We start from the raw sequence: 17,184 nt of genomic DNA on the forward strand, positions 1-17,184 counted from the left end.
CACCCCCAGGGAAGCGGCTCTGGGCTCTGTGCTGGGCCTCTCTCTGCGCTGGAGAGAGACACAGGAGGACGGCAGAGGGCCAGGAATGCAGGGAAGCGCTGCTCACCTTTCGATGATGTCCAGACGCAGCTGGTGGCCGTACGGCAAGGTGATGAGTTCCAGCCCTGAGCTCACGCCCATGTTCCTCCTCCTCTCCTCTGAGACTTCAAGAATCCGAGCGACCTGTCGCGAACACAGTGGAAGTACACGGGATCAGGAGGTGGGCTTGCTGCGCACACGGAGTTAGTGTGTGGAAGGAAATACACTGAGCTGGACGGGGTGGGTGCGCTTAGCTTGCTGCGGTTCTATTAGAGCTACAGCCTTTGAAAAGACAGTTTTAAATGTGATAGTTGGAGGATTTTTAAAACACATACTGGAATGTACAACCTGGGAGGAAAGAACCGAAATTCGTCTGCAGAACCTGCAAATGTGGTGTTGCTGGCCTGCCAGAGCACAGAGCCGTTCCTCCAGCTTTGGTGTAACGCAGGCTGCGTCCCGCTGCAGACAGCACCGTGTGCTGCGGCGGATCCCCTGCGTGGGAAAGCGGAGTTGCGTCCCGTCGGCTCTCTGCTGTGTGCCTGGCCGTTCATGTTCTCACTTAGGGGCAGGCTGGCTGCTATTACCCCTAATTACGCCCCTCCGGGCTCCGTAAGTGCATCATACGTCTGGAAACCATTAGAGAAGCGTACAGAGATTTGAAACCCGAGGCCTCCCCCAGAGGGCTTTTCCCTAAAGAAAATCTTTGTTTGTTTGTCCAGCCAGCAACCCCCATCTCAATCCCAGTGTGTAATCACATTCATCAGAACCAGGGCTTAGACGGCCTCTTACAGTTATTACATGTGACCTCAAAATGTTGCAGTGGAGCCCGTGCCTCTCTACAAGGGGAACGGCGGCGCAGCAGCACCCCGATGCACTAACAGCGCAACCCGAAAAAACCGGCCTCACCGCGCCCGGACGCATGGCCAGCGCAGGCAACTCCTCCCTCGCTCTGTAGAGCTGTCCCCCAGTGCAATGATCCTGGGCACATGAACAGTCCAGATGCCTTCGTAATAGGCTCCAAAACACATCTGGAAGTTTAGCTGTTATTATTAACCCTGACCCTTAACATCTGTGGTTGAGCAAGGATCCGCTGCCAGCCCTGGGGAACGAGCCTGTGGGAACCAGCTATCCAGCAGTGGGGCCCAGAATAGGATGCAGGGTTCATACCACGCTCCCTGAGCCTCAGTTTCCCCTTCTCTGACACAACCCCTGAGCTCATCTTTCTCAAAGACCTTGCAAAGGCTCTCATGAGCTCAAAACCCCAAAGAACTGTTTGAAAATACAGGCTGTGAATCGTCGGCCACGAAAGAAGGGGGAAGAATTCTGGCTCAGTCTCCGGAAAGAGATTTACACCTTGACCATGGCAAGGCAGCCCAGATGTGCACGCCAGCCACCTGCGGTCACACACACTCTGCTTGCTGATTTAGACAGCTGCCCTGACGGAGGCTCCAAACCCAGCACATCTGTGGAGCGTCCTCCAATCCACACACTCTGGGGAGCAAGGTTCAGGGCTTGTCATGGATTCGTTTTTGTTCTGGAAGCACCAGCATCCGGATCGATCCCTGCACTGACGGAGAAGACTCTGGTCTGTTTTCCTTCAGTGTAAACGTTCAAATCCCTGGTCAACTTCCCGGGATTTTACCAGAAAATGCCTCTACCCTCTTGCCCTGTGGCTGAGCTATGGGACAGGGGTCCTGCGCTCACAGTGCAGGGCCTGGATCGCGTGCCCCGGGAGACACCAGGGCCGTGCAGACACAGACACGGAGGGACAAAGAGTCCCGAGCATTTACTATGAGCTGGACCTGGCTGGGCGACCTCAGAGCCCCATGATGGGGCATCCCAGCCTGCCTCTGCTCTTCAGACCTGAGCCACCCTGGTTCTCTGAACGCTGCCTGTTCCTCATGCGCCTGCGGCCGGGGCTGCTGCAGGGACCCAGGGAGCCGGGCGGGGCATGCCCGGCCCTCCTCCCAGCTGCCAAGGGACCATCTGAGCTGCGGTGAGAGCACTGGCTCGGCTCACCATCCCTGCTGCCCGCAGCAGAGGACTGACGGGCACTGTGTCCTCGCAGGCCTGTCTCCCTCACTTAACCGCAAAGTGCTTTGAAGACAGGAGCCTGGCGTCAGCCCCAAAGTAGAGACTTCAAAACATGGAAGACCCACCAGGATCTCCCCCACCACCTTCACTGCCCACACAGAGCGAGTCTTCATAAGCCGGCCCCTCCCCGCACGGTTCCTGACGTCCGAGTTTCTGCGTGTGTGTGTCATCTGCCGCCTGGAAGATGCTCTTTGCATTCTTCATCCGACCAACTCCTACTCAGCCTTCAAAACTCATCTCAGACACCCGCCTGACCCCCTAGCTGCCCCATGCTCAGGGCCCTGACTCAGGGGCCCCACAGCTCCCGTGCCTTCCCCTACAGAGCACTTCCGACCTGCGTTGTGGCCTGAATTCCTGTCTCTTGGTCGCGCCCCCTCTGCCACCGTGACCTGGCCCGGCCCAGGGAGGCATCTATCAGTCTGAATATGTGACACCGCTGAACACTTTCTGGGCCTCATCCTGGCCAGGCATGGTGTGGAGGGTAGTTGGTTTTATTCTCCTCCTTTTATCGGTGGGGAGAGAAAGATCAGGAGAGGGATTAACTATGGTCCCTCACTTCTCGCCATGGCGAAGACAAGGGGGTGGGAGAATGGTTCTGGTGAGTGAGGTCAGGGTGGCCAGTGTTCATCTGCAGGTGGGTGTGTGTGGGGGGTCTCAGTGGACCCACCGCAACCCTGGGAGTGGGGTGCAACATTGCTGGGCAGGCGGCCTGGAGGTGTCTTTCTGGGCGTCAGCCTGGGGCTCTGTGCACTGATGGGAACCAGCTCTCAGGACTCAGGTGCTGCCCAGCACGCTCCGAGCTTTGGGGTGTCCCTGTCTGGCTGCCGCTACATTTGGGGTGAGTAGTAACAACCCCTGTTTATTTCCCTCAGAGTCACTGATTGTGCCTGCTTTGTTGGCAAAGCCCTGGTCAGTGGTTCCAGGAAGAGGATAAGGAAATGGCGTGGACGCAGGAGGGAGGAAGGAAGACTAAACAGCCTCGCCCTTGGGGAGAGGCAGGCAGGCAGGCTCCTGCTCCCGTCTTGGCCAGGGGGGCTCCGTCGTCCAGGGGTGACTGAAGGCAGACCGGGGAACGGGGCCTCACAGGACAAAATGCAAAAGAGAAATGGAACAAGATAGGGGGGCTGCACGTTCCTTCTGTTGCCAACAGACAGCAGGTCTAGTTTCATGGCCGCCAAAGTGGGAGAAGGTTCTAGACCCCGCTGCATCAGTGCTCAGCATCTCGCCTCACACATCACCACCGAGCCCTGCTTGAGGCCACAAGGAAGAGGATTCATTTCCTCCCGGGAACTAGGCAGTTATGTGAATGCAGACCTGTTTCTGCGAGGAGCCTGCTTTCCGGAGAACCTGGACCGGCTCACGCCAGGCTCAGTGCGAGTGACGTACTGGAGCAGGAACTCCAAGTCCTCTCACTGTCCAAACAGGTTTAGCTCGCTTTAAAGCGAGGCTGTGACCTGGTGATTATCCAACCATTTGTGAGCACTGCCCAGGGACACTCAGACAACCACGTCAGCAGCCCCGTTCTTCCCGAGCAGTCCCCTCCTGGCTGTCCTCTCAGGGCCCGACGCACGCATGCCACACACACGCCCCTCCCAGCCTGGCCAGGAGGCCCACTGAGTGGTCCCTCAGCCCTGTTTTCAGGAAGGCTTTCGTTACCCCAGCACAGCCAGGCAGGGAGGCCTCCATCGATTAGGAGTTCCCTGGGGGAGGGGTGCTCAGAGACCACTTCCTGCCACAATTGATGGTCTTAATAAAAGGAAATTTATTTTGGAAAAGCCAGTTCATACATAGGCCCTGACCTTTGAAGCTAATTAACTTCACAGAGCTACAAACGAGAAAGGGCTGTAACTCCCAGAGAGGCCTTATCTGTTGCTCAGATGCAAGGACCTGTCCCTTCTGCTGCTGAGCAGCGTGGGCCACCCCGGGCGGACACACCTGCTTTCTAGAAATCTCTCTGAAGGATGAGCCTGCCCTGGGCCACCTCGGAACAAAAGACACCCAGGACGAAAAGACATGCTCCCACTGAGAGAGGATGGCGATGTAAGCGTATACTTATGCAGTCACACGGGAGGACAGGCACAGTGTGCTGCTGGTGGGAGACTCAGGGTTTGGAACCGTATGTCCAGACGGTGCCATTTTTGTGGTGAGCGGCCAGACCTGCGCGCCATTATTTCCGTGCCTCTGCTTGCAGAGTAAACGTTAGCCAGGGCGATCCCCAGGAAACTGGATTTTGTGTGATTTTCACCTTTTCTCTTCATCTGCACTTTTATTATTTTTCTAAATTGAGCAAGTATTACTTATTTTAAAAAAATCAAGGTAACTTTAAAATGTTTATTGGCCTAAAGACCATTTAGTAACAATAAATATATAATGTGTGTGTGTATATGTATGTGTGTGTATGTGTGTATATGTGTATAAATATAAATATAAATATAAAAATATAAAAAATAACCAAGCTCTGCTACTTCAGAAATTACACTTTCATCTCCAGCCACTTTCCTTCGGACTTGGCTTTACCAGTTCTGGCAGACTTGAGGCCAGGGGGGAATTTTGAAATCAGCCCCAGCTGGGACGATGCTGTAGCAGCTCCAGACACCAGCAGGGGCTGGGGAAGGAGGCAGGCCCCGGGCAGCGGCCTGCCATCCCTCTGTCCCAGGTGAATTTTATGAGCTTCCTGCCTGGGCAAAGGTTATCCTGGCCGGCGGCTCCCACCCCTAAAATAAATCCCCACGCTGGTGTGATCTTCAGACTTTTCCCATGAACAAGGCACTTAAACTTTGCGAGGGGGTGGGGGTGGGGGGGGAACGTCCGGTCTGCAGGCCGTATAAAGCCTGAGAAATCATTTGGTCTGGCGCTGCCAAGGCATTCGGGGTGAGTTAATTAAATATTTGACCAAACAGAACAGGCTAATTTTTAAGTTGATAATTTTGTATGGCCCTCGAATGATGCTATAAATATCCAAGTATTTATAACATTTTTCCTTGGCAGAAAAAAGGGTCCCCTGACTGAAAGGGTAAGGTGGAGGGAGGCGCAGACAGACGCCCGCTTCCAAATGTGCGAGAGTCAGAACAAACCCCACCCACCCAGGCCCCTACCTTGCAGTCCTCGCTCAGCATGTGCCGGGCGATGACCTTGGGGTCGTTGCTGGTGAACAGCTCCTTTGCTCGCTTCAGCATCGCCGTCTCCAGGGGCTTGTTCTCAGGCGGAAGGAGCTTCGACACGAAGTCGTTGGGCCTGAAGGAGGAGGCCGTCTCCAGGAGGGGCATCACAAACTCGGCCTCGGCGTCCTGCCCCTGGCCCGTCTGTGCCGCCGCCACCGGTGGCGCCTGAGGCCCGGCCCTGTCATTGTCATCAAGAATCAGGTAGTTGGTGCCAGAGTTCCGGGGACCCGGCGCCCCGTTCTGCTTGGCCTTCAGCAGCTCCACGTAGCTGTCCTGGGCACAGAAGGGCGGCCTCGCTCCCCGGTCACAGCCTGTGGCCGCGGCTGGGTTCAGTTCACAGTAGTTGGCCTCGGAGTGGAGCCAGGTGGATGGAGACGGGGGAGCCTTGAGGAGGGGCGCCTTGCAGGGCTTGGGGGGTGGCTTGGGGCACAGCTGACTGTCCGAGCCCCTCAGCGCCTCCCCTGCCCTGGCGTCCGAGAAGACCCTCCGAGCCACGGCCGGGCTCAGGGTGGGCTCGCTGCCCGTCCTGAAAACCGGGGAGTTTGGGCAGGGGCTTGTGTCCACACCCGAGGATTGAGGGGGCATCTGACAGCCTGTGGAGGGTAAAACAGGGTCAGAAAAGGCTCGGCTGTGGGGAGAACACACAACAAACAAAACTAGAGTGACGGCGCCCCTGCTTTCAGTTCATGCCCTTGGCCATGAATCTTCATCCTCAATAGATAACTCAGTGTGACCACCCATGTCCAGTCTAGAGAAGTCTAGGGCAGTGGTCGGCAAACTGTGGCTCAGCAAACTGCGGCTCATGAGCCACATGTGGCTCTTTGGCCCCTTGAGTGTGGCTCTTCCACAAAATACCAACTTCTGCACATGGGCCACGGAGTTTCAATCGCACTGTACATGCGTGCCCACACGTGATATTTTGTGGACGAGCCACACTCAAGGGGCCAAAGAGCCGCATGTGGCTCGCGAGCCGCAGTTTGCCGACCATGGGACTAGGGCATTCTGAGGGCAAAGTTGGCCTGACCCCACACTTCTGGGGGAATTTGAATCCCAGGCACTGCCAACAGCTGGGCTGTCACAGAAAGTTAGGACCGGCGGAGCAGAAAAATACATGGACTCTGGCAATGAGTCAGTTAATCATGCCCTAAAAACACAAGTCTTCAGCCATAGAGCACACAGGGCTCTGACCACTCTCAGCGCCAGGGTGGGCCCAGCCTGCTCTGAGGGAGAGCTAGAGACCCACCCGGGAAGGGGGAGAAAGACGGTGCAACAGCCCACACCGAGGTAGTTTAAGGAGCATTAGGAAAATCACCGAGCGGTCCCAAGGAAGGTCAGGTATAAAAGGAATGAAAAACAATCCCATGGCTACTAATATGACTGCTTACTCGCTTTCCCCACATCCCACACCTTCGCACTCTTCTGGCTGCGAAAGGAGAACGGAGAGGAAGAGGGGCTGCTGGACAGCTGCTCCACCACGAGCCCAGGACCAGCCCACCCCCTTTGTCCTGGGAGTGGACCACAGAGGCGCACTGGTCATGAAGACCCCTGTTCACGCATGGGCTTGGAGTCAGAAAACCTGAGTTCAGGTGCTGGCACATCCGCTTACCCGACAGATGCCTCTGGACAAGTCACTTAACCTCTGTGCCTCGGTTTCCTCAGCCTCGAAAAGGGACTACCTTGTTATGAGGCTCAAAAGGTAGTACATAAAGCACCCAGCTCCGTGACTCGCATCCGGACATATTCCTACAAGCCCTAGGTCTTTCCCAAAGGAGGTGACCAGATGGAGCAGAAAAACAGCCTGAAGGGAATCAGGGGAACACTGTCGCACCTCCCCCCGCCCCCCCGACATTCCCAGTGACCTACCAATTGGCAGGTAGCTCTCCGACTGGTGGGCTTTGAGGGATAAGGCTCTTCTGTCCTGCATGTGGTCCAGGCAGGCAGGCTGGCTGCCGCTCTTCTCTTTATTTCTGGAGCAAAAGACAAGCCCGGCAGAAACCTATCATTAAGTCCCAGAGCCTTTATGCAACACCGCGGAATGACTGCTCAGAACGAGAGTGCCTCCGCATACCCCAACAGGCCAGGAATGTCTGCGGGTGAGAGCACTGCTGATGGGGCGATTATGGCCTGACTGTGCCGTGGGCTCCATCCCGCAGCCCCACCGCCCACCAGCCAGTCCAGGAGGCCTCCCCTGGGCCTTTCCAATCAGTTGATCAGAGCAGGGTAAAAGTTTCAGAATATTCTCGGGAAAACCTGATACACTGAAATGTGCACTTTTTACAGAGCCTAACATTCTTACCAGGAGCAACGACTTGTTTAATTACCTGCCGTTCCCCCATGACATTAACAGGGTCACCGTTTCCATTTCAGTGTAAACCTCAGGTCCCCCGAATACTCCACAGGCCCGCCTGGGGGCCGTCACACCCACTGCCACCTCCCTCGGGCTGGGGCTGGGGTGGCAGCTGGGAGGCGCAGAGCGCAGGCCCACAGGGGACAGGTGGGCTAGAACTACCGCCCGGTTAGCTAGCATTCTCCAGGCCTTTGCCAGTTCAGGTGGGAATGTCTCCAGCACCGAGGAACAGAACCTCCTTTCTGCTAGAAGAGAAAGCACTGTACAAGTTGTAATGACCTTTCCTCGGCCCTCCTACAAGCTTATGTTACAGAAGTCGCAACGTTTTCCCTACCTTTTCAAGCACCAAAGAAAAATACACCAAATTAAAAAAAAAAAAAACACCACCCCAAATTCCCAGCAACAGAGAAATTCCAGCAACCCCTCAGAGATAAGGCAGGGCAGAGGGCAAATTCCAAAAGGCAATGGCTTCTGAAAAGTGATACTTAAAGCAGAGATCACCGGGACAGTCAGACTCCGCTGGCCAGACACCAAGCTGGAATGCAACCTGGCGGGGCACACACCTTTGCCCAGGTGGCGGCCCGCCAGCCAACCAGCAGCCAGAGTCAGGGACGGACGCGCAGGAGCGCAGGGGGTGGGGAGGTGGGCAGGACGCTGGTCATTACTGACGTTGAACCTACCCCACCCCCACGGTTAGACGCTTCTGCGCCCGCTGCCTGTGCCCAGAGGTGACAAAACTTCGGAGCTCTGCTTTCCAAGGGTGATCAGAGGAGATGCTCTGCTAGGCTGTCTCGTTCACGTAGAGACTCTCCCACAGTCTTACTTCCATTTCTTATCTTAAAGAAATAATGTATTTTAAATCCCGGTCTATCTAAAGGCAGACCAGGGGCCCTCCTCCCAGAGCCAGACTCAGCGGGGCTTCGGTGTGTTGACAACTGGCCCTGTCATGGCGTTAACTCCCTGCTCATCAGCTGAAGAATTCCCAGAAGAAACAAGAAAAGAATACCCAGCCCTTGAACATTTTAAGGGATCTCGAGTCTAGTCTTATTATTATGGAAAGGAGAATTTCTAAATACCTTAGATAAAAGTTCCTCCTCCCTGCCCTGGCCGGGTGGCTCAGTTGGTTGGAACATCATCCCGTACACCAAAACAGTTGCGGGTTCAATTCCCGGTCAGGGCACATACTTAGGTTGCGGGTTTGATCCCAGTCAGGGTGTGTATCGGAGGCAACCGATTGATGTTTCTCTCCTCTCTCTCTCCTTTTCTCTCTCTCTAAAACCAATGAAAAATAAGTTGGGTGAGAATTTTTTTTAAAAAGTTCTCCCTCCCTTCCTGCAACTGCCCTCAGTCTTACATTCTACTTCCCTCCAGAAATAATAATCATTATGATTAACGCTCACCAAGCACTCATTATGTGCTGTTACAAGCACCCTGCATACTGCAACCCATTTAACCCTCACAAGCCCCATCTTCCCAGGTGAAGGAAGTGAAGCCCAGAGCAGGCAAGCAGCGTGCCCAGGGCTCACCAGGTGAGAGGTGGACCAGCTTTTGCGTCCAGGCAGGGGTGGGGGTGGGGTGGGCACAGCCAGATGCTGACTGACATCTACTAGAGCTTCCTAGTAACACAGCTGTACTTTGTATTACTCAGAATCCTGTATTTTCCTTCTGAATTTTTGAGTTCAGGAAATTACTGTTTATGACATTTGCTCCTGGTCCATCTGATGACTATCTTTCCAAGGAGGGTGCGCTCCTTGTCTGCCTAACGCAGCCCGGACACGGCCTGAGGGCCCCTCCGCGATTCCCGACACCCCCCGGAGGCCCTGACCCACCTGAGCAGGTTTCCTCTGGGCAAGCTCGGCTCGCGGGCCTGGACGCTGCCCGTGGTGAGGCTCAGCCTCTTGGCCACGTCCGGCCTTCCCTCCACGAGGCTGCCCTCCCGGGCCAGGCCAGGGGAGCCACCATAGCGCTCCTCCAGGCACCGCAGGGGCACCGTCCTGTTGATGGGCTGGAAGATGATGGCTCCGCTCTGCTGGGAGATGGGCTGGCGGTTGCCCACGTAGCTGCGCACCAGGCCGGGGATGGAGTCGAAGCTCTCCCTCTCAAACTGGTACTGCACGCGGCTGTAGGCCTCGCTGAGCCGAAGGACTGTCCGCTGGATCTTGAAGTGATGGGCGAGGTTCTTCCACTGGCAGGTCAGAACAAAGTTTCCAGGGCTGGACAGAGAGTCTCGGACCAGGAAGTCGCCATCTCGCTGCACGAGGTTTTCTGACACCTTGTGGGGGGGACAAAACCGAGAGTGAGAGGAGCAGGAAAGCAGGGCAAGCTTACGTTCCTTTTAGAAGCTGTATTTCTCCCCTTCTTTGGGCCAACAGAAGACAATGCCATGCTGTTTCTACTCCCTCAGTTGGCTCTTGACTTTTCAAATGTCTAATTCTTAAAAGACCCAGTCACTCATGCTGGCCACCCAGTCCATGCCCAGTACTGCTGTAGGCACCGGGTTTACCGCAGTGAATGAAGCAGACTGGAGTCCCCACTGCACGGAGCTTCTATTCTGAGCAGAGAGCTTCTTCTTAGTGAGGATGAATAAGCAAAGGGTATGGTATGTCCAATGTCGTAAAGTGAGGGACAAAGTAAACCGGGAGATGAGGGCCTGGGAGGGGACAGGGGGGTCGCTGTCACAAGGTGGCGCGTGATCAGTTCCCAATCGAGTTGGTGCCAAAGGTAAATGACGTGGTTCCTGAGGAAGGGGGCTTGGCCAGGAGAGGTTTTAAGGAGGAGGTAGGAGCCCAGCTGGTCTGGAGGCTAGCGCAAATTTGAATGGATGCAAAGGCAGTGCTCCAGGTGGGGCTCAGCGTGAGCATAGGGTGGGGCTAGAAAGGGGCAAGGGTGCTTGGAGGAGGAAATGATGGGGCTGGAGCAAAGGATCTGTGAAATGGGCGGGCAGGGCTGGGCTCGGACATGACGCCGGCCAGATGGAGGGGCTGGAACAAAGTTGGGAGGAATATACATCTGCATACGTAATATATGCAAAGCACTCGTACAATGGAACACAGTATTTGATAAAAAATCATTAACTATGAGGATGCTGACATTTATAGAAAAAGGAGAATGTATACTATGGTGCGACATGAGCATTCCGGTAGGCAGTCGGCCCTGGTTTGCATTCTGGCTCCGCTGTGTGCCTGGACAAGTCACCTAATCTCTCTGTGGCTCGGTTATGTGCTCTGAAAAGCAGGGATCATGTAACTATAGAGCGGCAGTAAAAATGTAAAGGAGTAGAGTGTTAGCTATAACTATCATTATTATTGTTACAGTGTCCAGTTATGAAATCTGGAATGATTTAGAGCTGAAAATTTACACTCACGGCAAGTGGAAACAAATTTTATGATTGAAATAGGGAGAAGCATGGCCGTGACAGTCACAGATTTTATAAACTTTGATAATTTTTCCAGGCCATTCCAACATTTGATCAGTTAGCTTAGAACAGTGGTTACTGTAAAGTTGCATCTTTGTCTTAAAAATATTTTTTGTCACCCCCCAAATATCCATTTCTTGGAACTGAGCCTGAGGAAATAATTATAGTTGTGAACATAGCAGTTATCTTAAAAAATGTTGGTCAGCATGCTCGATAAATAATGGTGCATGTGTACAATGAAAATACACACAATGTAGAATGGTATAGGACCATGGTCGGCAAACTGTGGCTCGCGAATGTACCTACCTATATAGTTTAAGTTTAAAAAATTTGGCTCTCAAAAGAAATTTCAATCATTGTACTGTTGATATTTGGCTCTGTTGACTCATGAGTTTGCCGACCACTGGTATAGGAGAATATTTAATAGTTGGAGAGAATTCCCAGGGTATGTCATTAAGTGGAGAAAGTGGGCTTCCAAAAAGTATATGTGGTATGATGTCATCCTTGATTTAGAAAAGTCTGGGAGGATTCATATCAAACTGTTCACAGTGGTTATCTCCAGGGGGAGAATTATGGGTGAGGGGGTAATTTTCTTCCTTTTTTGCTCCCTGTATTTTCTACAAATTTAAACTTAAAAAAAAAAGAGAAAAAGTTAGACTAAGGATTATTTCTTTGATAATGCTGAGAAATCTGCTTCATTAAAAAAAATAACTCATGCCATGATGCCCTTCCCCTCACCCCCACCCATTCCTTTCCTGTCATATTGTCCTGGGTAAATGACTGGCTGGGTCAGGTTATAATAAAAGCCCAAGGAAAATTCTGGACGTTGATTCGGAACTTATTTTATTTTTCACTTTCTATATTATTAAGCAAACAAAACCCTATTATTTATGGCTATCACTCAAACAACCATCTCACAAAGTACATCCCAGGCCACGAATCTGTGATCACTGATACGGTTCCTCTTCTCCCCCATCCCTGGGGCAGGGGGTCAGGCAGTGCACAGGGGGCACTGTTGCTCTGCGCCGCTGCCTCAATGATATCCCCCTCTCTATCGGAAATTAAGCCACTGCCTTAGAAAGGAAGCAGGCTCCACAGGGCATGAGGCTGCAGGCAGCCAGCCAATAGTTCAATCATCGGAACCACAGCCCGGCCTTGTACTTCTCAGGTACCACCCTGCGGCGGCTGCCTCCTGCCCGCGCCGTGTTTGCAGACCACAGAACACCTGCCTTTTCCGCATCCACTCACTGGGTGTGAGGAAGTGTACTTTGGTTTTCTGACCTTCGCTTTTTCCAAGGTGTCCTTAGAGGCCAGGCAGGCCTAAGTTAAGCCACTGCAGGCCATTTTATAGTATTTGTTTTTGCCTAAACTGGGGCTCGCTCCTACATGGCCTTGGAGCATGACCCGCAGGGTCGTCGGCCTGGGCACTGTTTGAGAACGGCTGGGTGTGTGCTGGCAGGGAGGCGACAGGTACCTGTCGGGGGATGCGGCCGTGGTACCAGGCGTGGCTGCGCAGGTCCTCACTGCTCAGCAGCAGCTCCTCCTCCAGCTCCTTCTTCAGCCTCTCAGGGGTTCTGTCCATGACGTGCCTCTCCTTGGAGAACTGCAACACAGTGTCAACAGTGACCTCCCCGCCCTGCCCACGCCCGCCAGGCCAGGCCAGCTGGTGACGACTGCCCGCCTTATGGTTGGCTGCTCTGCTGATCAAACCGGTATATGCCCAGAGCCCTGTCCAGGTAGGGGAGCCTGGATAATGATTACAATTGGCTGTGACCTTTCATTTCTCTGGCGGTAAGTGTGCAGGAAAATGTCCACCTGCACATGGGGACTGTGATAGGAGAGACGGCCACGCTGTCAGTCCACTCAGGTAGCAGTTAAAAATGTGGGGCGCTGGGCAGGGGCACCAGAGACAGATGTGCGGGCCTGAGGCACATGGAGGCCACAGAGAGCCTCCTCAGCGCTGTCCTGGGAGCCAAAGCCGGGAAGGACAGCCGTCCCCAGCTGGCTGGTGGTGACAGCTCTGGATTCCCTGCTACCGGCAAATCCAGGCCAGGAATGGAGTCTGCCTTAGAAGCTTTCAGAGCAATCGGACAGAGTAATTCTATGTTTCTTAAATCTAATAATAGAAGTCTAAGTTTATATTCTGTATGCCTTTTTAATTTCGTTTTCCTAATATTGTACTTTTAAGTCAGATTGGAGGTTGAAACTTTAAACCAAAACAGACAACTGGTCCTTCACCTTAGAGTTCGAGGCTCTGCTTTAGGTCATCCCACGGCGGCAGGGCAGGAGGCCGGGGTGGGCAACACTGGCTTCCAGCTTAACTTAGAAGCCACACCCACTTATGACCTGTGAACTGCACTTGGACACCTGCCCAGTTCCCAGCAAAACCAGGCTCAGGGACGGCTGGCTGAAGGTCATGGGAGCAGGAAAAGGCTGTGTCCTTGTGTTTTCCCAAGATCCCCTGCTTGGCCTCAAACGCCCTAAGGAGCTAGCAAGCTGTCCTTATCACACTGCTCTGTCCCTTAGCGGCGACAGAGCCCTGGATGCTTGTCCACCAAAGAAAATGAAAACAGACAGGCTTTCCCAGCTGGATTCTTATCCTGGTCTTTCTGGGCATGTGAGCCCGTGAAGGCACAGGCCTCGGAATGACTCAGGGGCCACTTTCCAGGTGGGGCTCTGGCTTACTAATTGTTTACGTCTCCCTCCTCCTCTTCCCCGCCATTGTTCTTTCAGTGCAGGCATGGGAGGGTCTGATAAGCTGAATCCACATCAGAGAGGCTGCCATGGGCTGCCCAACGCCATAGGAGTTAGCAGAGCTGTGGGACCCTGCCTGCTCGGACCACTGACTACGCACAGGTGCTCCCGAAGGCAGCTCGCTGGAGAGACTTGAGTGTAGAATGTAGACTGTCAACTGGGCCACATCTACTGTTAGCTATTATCTGTCTTGCTCCCACTAGATTTTAAGTTTCACCAAGAGCAGAGACCCATGTGCCTTCTTCCCAGCTACCCCCAAGCAATGCCTGAATGTATTAGGCCCTCCGTCCTCCCTGAATGAACAAATATGCCAAGAGGAGGAACCTCTATGACTTTTCTTAGTTATGAAGATTCTCCTCTTCTCTCTCCAATGACCTGAAGCCCTCTTTAGGCTGGGCATGTTGACACATAGCTAACGGATGACATCTGCAGTCTCCCTCTCTCACAGGGAGATGTGATGACTAAGCTCTGGCCGAGGAAGGGTCAGCTGCAGTGTTGGGACATCTTAGCTGAGCCGTCACAGCGGGAGCTGCAACACCATCCTGGACCCTGAGGAGCAAGCCACGCCCTAGGGGAGCACAAGGCAGAGGCTAGCGGGTCCCTCACACTGAGGGTCAATATCCCAGCCCCGAAGTGCCCGCCTCCAGGTCTTCCATGTGGTCGCCTGTCTTGTTTAAGCCTGTTATTTTGGGTGTTCCTGTCACTGGCAGCTGAACTAAATCCCAAGGCTACTGTGACCCTGGCCCTATTTAGCTACCCTGACAGTGTGTGCCCAGCCTAAATCCCTTGTGCTGCGTCCTTGGTCAGAGCTCTGAGACACAGAGATCAGCGGAGCCTATCCTCCATGCAGCCCTCGGTGAAAGTGTTCCCTCTGTATTTCTCCATCTCCTCCTTCCTCTCTGATAGCCAACAACCAGATTGCTTCTCACTGGCCCACCCACTCGTTCTTTCCCAGCATCTCTCATAAACTGTAAGGGGTTTTTTATTGTTGTGAACCCTCACCCGAGGATATTCTTCCTCTTTTTCTTTAGAGACAGTGGAAGGGAGGGGGAGAGACAAACATCAATGTGAGAGAGACATCACGATTGGTGGCCTCCCACATGTGCTCCAACCAGGACTGGGGAGCGAGCCTGCAACGGAGGTACATGCCCTTGACCAGAACCAAACCCAGGACCCTTCAGTCTGCAGGTTATCCACTGAGCCAAACTGGCTGGGGCCATCAGTTGGTTTTTTGGGGGCTTTTTAAAGCATTTTATGTGCAATAATCTTCCACTCCAGTTTTTGAAATAATACTGCTTTATACTTGCTACCAAAAATATAAAGCCAGCTATCTTATTACTTCTGTCCTAATTCCTTAGAGGAAAATCCACAATTACTGTTCTCTCCCTGTAGACTCTGTAGATGGGGCACTACAGGAAAGTACACAGAGAGAAGAGAAAGAGACCAGTAAGACTGACCTTCCCGAATAATTCAGGAGGGAAGGCCAGACTTCAAAAAATACACCCTTGCCCAGCCGGCATGGTTCTGTGGTTGAGCATTGACCTATGTACCTCCTGATTAGGGCATGTGCCTGGGTTGTGGGCTCATTCCCCAGTGTGGGGCGTGCAGGAGGCAGCCAATCAATGATTCTCTCTCATCATTGATGTTTCTATCTCTCTCTCTCCCTCTCCCTTCCTCTCTGAATATATATATATATATCTCCCCTTAATCTCTTGCATAAAGTGTGAAAACTTAGGAGGTTACGCGATTGCTCAAGTTGTATTTGAAAGAGAAGGGAGGGGAAGATACAGGGAGATGAAGAGGAAGAGAGGGGAGAGGAGAGAGTGGGGAGGAGGAAGGGAGGGGAGGAGGGAGACAGCCCCAGAGCACAGGAGCAATTGCAAAGAGCTCTTCATTTCCAGCCAGCGGGGGCTGGCTCTACCGCATTAAAAACCAGCTGGGTCGGCTGCTGGACACTTCTGCCTCAGCAGGTGATGTGGGCACTTTCAAACTGAAGAAGGCAATTCAAAAGTCAGCCACAGGTGGGACATGCTCATTAAACAGTGGTTTAATGTGGTTCCTTTGGGAGTGGATGCCTGCCAGAACTTTCACTCACTGTTTAATCACATATACTAATGCAACTTTTATTATTTTCCCAGTGCCTATGTTCTGTGAGGCCTTGACCTTGCCAACTATGACTTTGCTGCTATAGATAAGTACTTTTATGGGCTGTCAATCCGATGGTTGGTGAGGGGTGACCATCCACCGTATTAGAAAACCTGACAAAATGTACCCACTTGTCTCTCTGAGAGCACTGTGACTGATATTTGTGCTCCCCGGGGACCAGGAATGAGATTCCTGCTTCATGGAAAGGGTCACACATTAGATCAAATTCTGTTGGTTTTCCCCAAACAACCAAACTTTTGCTAACAGTGACCCTTCCACTCACCTGCTGCCCTCTGGGAGGAATCTGAATTTCTCCCAGGGATGCGGCCATTTCAGTCACGGCCTAGACTAGTTTGAGATCTTTTGGACCATGAAGTAAATTCTAGCAATTAGAAGTAACACAATAGCTCCTCTGCCTTCGGCAACGGTTTTATTCACCTGTGTGATCATCCGTGTCCTCTGAAATTCCGATTCTACTCATGCCAAAGACTCCTCCCGCCCTTCCTTAGGCTACCTTCTGCGGCAAGGATAGGAGAGAGGTATTCACTGACGTAATATTCACATGCATTGTTATTTTATGCATAGCCCAGAATTAAGCAGGAGAAGAGACAGAATAAGAGGCAGGGCTCAACACTCCAACAGCTTCCAATCTTGGACAATAAAGAGGACACAAGCACATCATGCAGATCCGGTCTGGTTCCCATAGCCTTTCCTCCCAGCTCGCACTTCCCCACGCTTTCACACTGCTTACTGTAGACATCTTCTCGATTCAATGGGCCTCAGAGACTGGCTGGACCCAAATCATTCTCCATTCCTCTGTCGGCATGGGGCAGTGGGCATCTGGGACAGAGGGCACCGTGACACCCAGAGCAAGTTTAATACAGCTGTGCTCCCTCAGAAAATTTACACCGAATGGACATGCACTCACTGGCCCTTTGGAGTTTATGTTTGGTTCAACTACCAGACCGAGAGAGACAGCAAGACAACTCATGAAGAATCAATCTTTCACCCAAATGCCCTCCATGCTACCAATGACCACATTATAGTAACAATTTTTCTCCAAACTCAAATTCTCTATTTGCCCCTAAATTTGAACGTCATTCCTAGAAGGCAAGTCTGATTCCTTGTTTCAGAGTTTCCCACTGTGAGGGGAGTAGGTCACAGTGAGGGGAGGACAGAGACAGGGTGGG

General features: G+C 52.8%; 1 protein-coding gene across 4 annotated transcripts in view; it reads right to left on the reverse strand.

Annotated features, from left to right (window-relative positions):
* The window catches only part of BCAR3 (breast cancer anti-estrogen resistance 3), a 112,038-nt gene that overhangs the window by 16,299 nt on the left and 78,555 nt on the right, over positions 1 to 17,184 (reverse strand). For 2 of the 4 annotated variants that reach the window (XM_015560333.1, XM_006758198.2), the window contains 5 exons: positions 12,570 to 12,698; positions 9,510 to 9,952; positions 7,197 to 7,300; positions 5,268 to 5,926; positions 107 to 222 (listed from right to left, as the gene is read on the reverse strand). In XM_015560333.1, coding sequence (XP_015415819.1) covers positions 107 to 222; positions 5,268 to 5,926; positions 7,197 to 7,300; positions 9,510 to 9,952; positions 12,570 to 12,698 — 1,451 coding nt within the window. The other 2 variants (XM_015560335.1, XM_015560336.1) reach the window with 2 other exon arrangements.

Source organism: Myotis davidii, unplaced genomic scaffold (genome assembly GCF_000327345.1).
Source record: "Myotis davidii unplaced genomic scaffold, ASM32734v1 scaffold674, whole genome shotgun sequence".
Lineage (NCBI taxonomy): Eukaryota > Metazoa > Chordata > Mammalia > Chiroptera > Vespertilionidae > Myotis > Myotis davidii.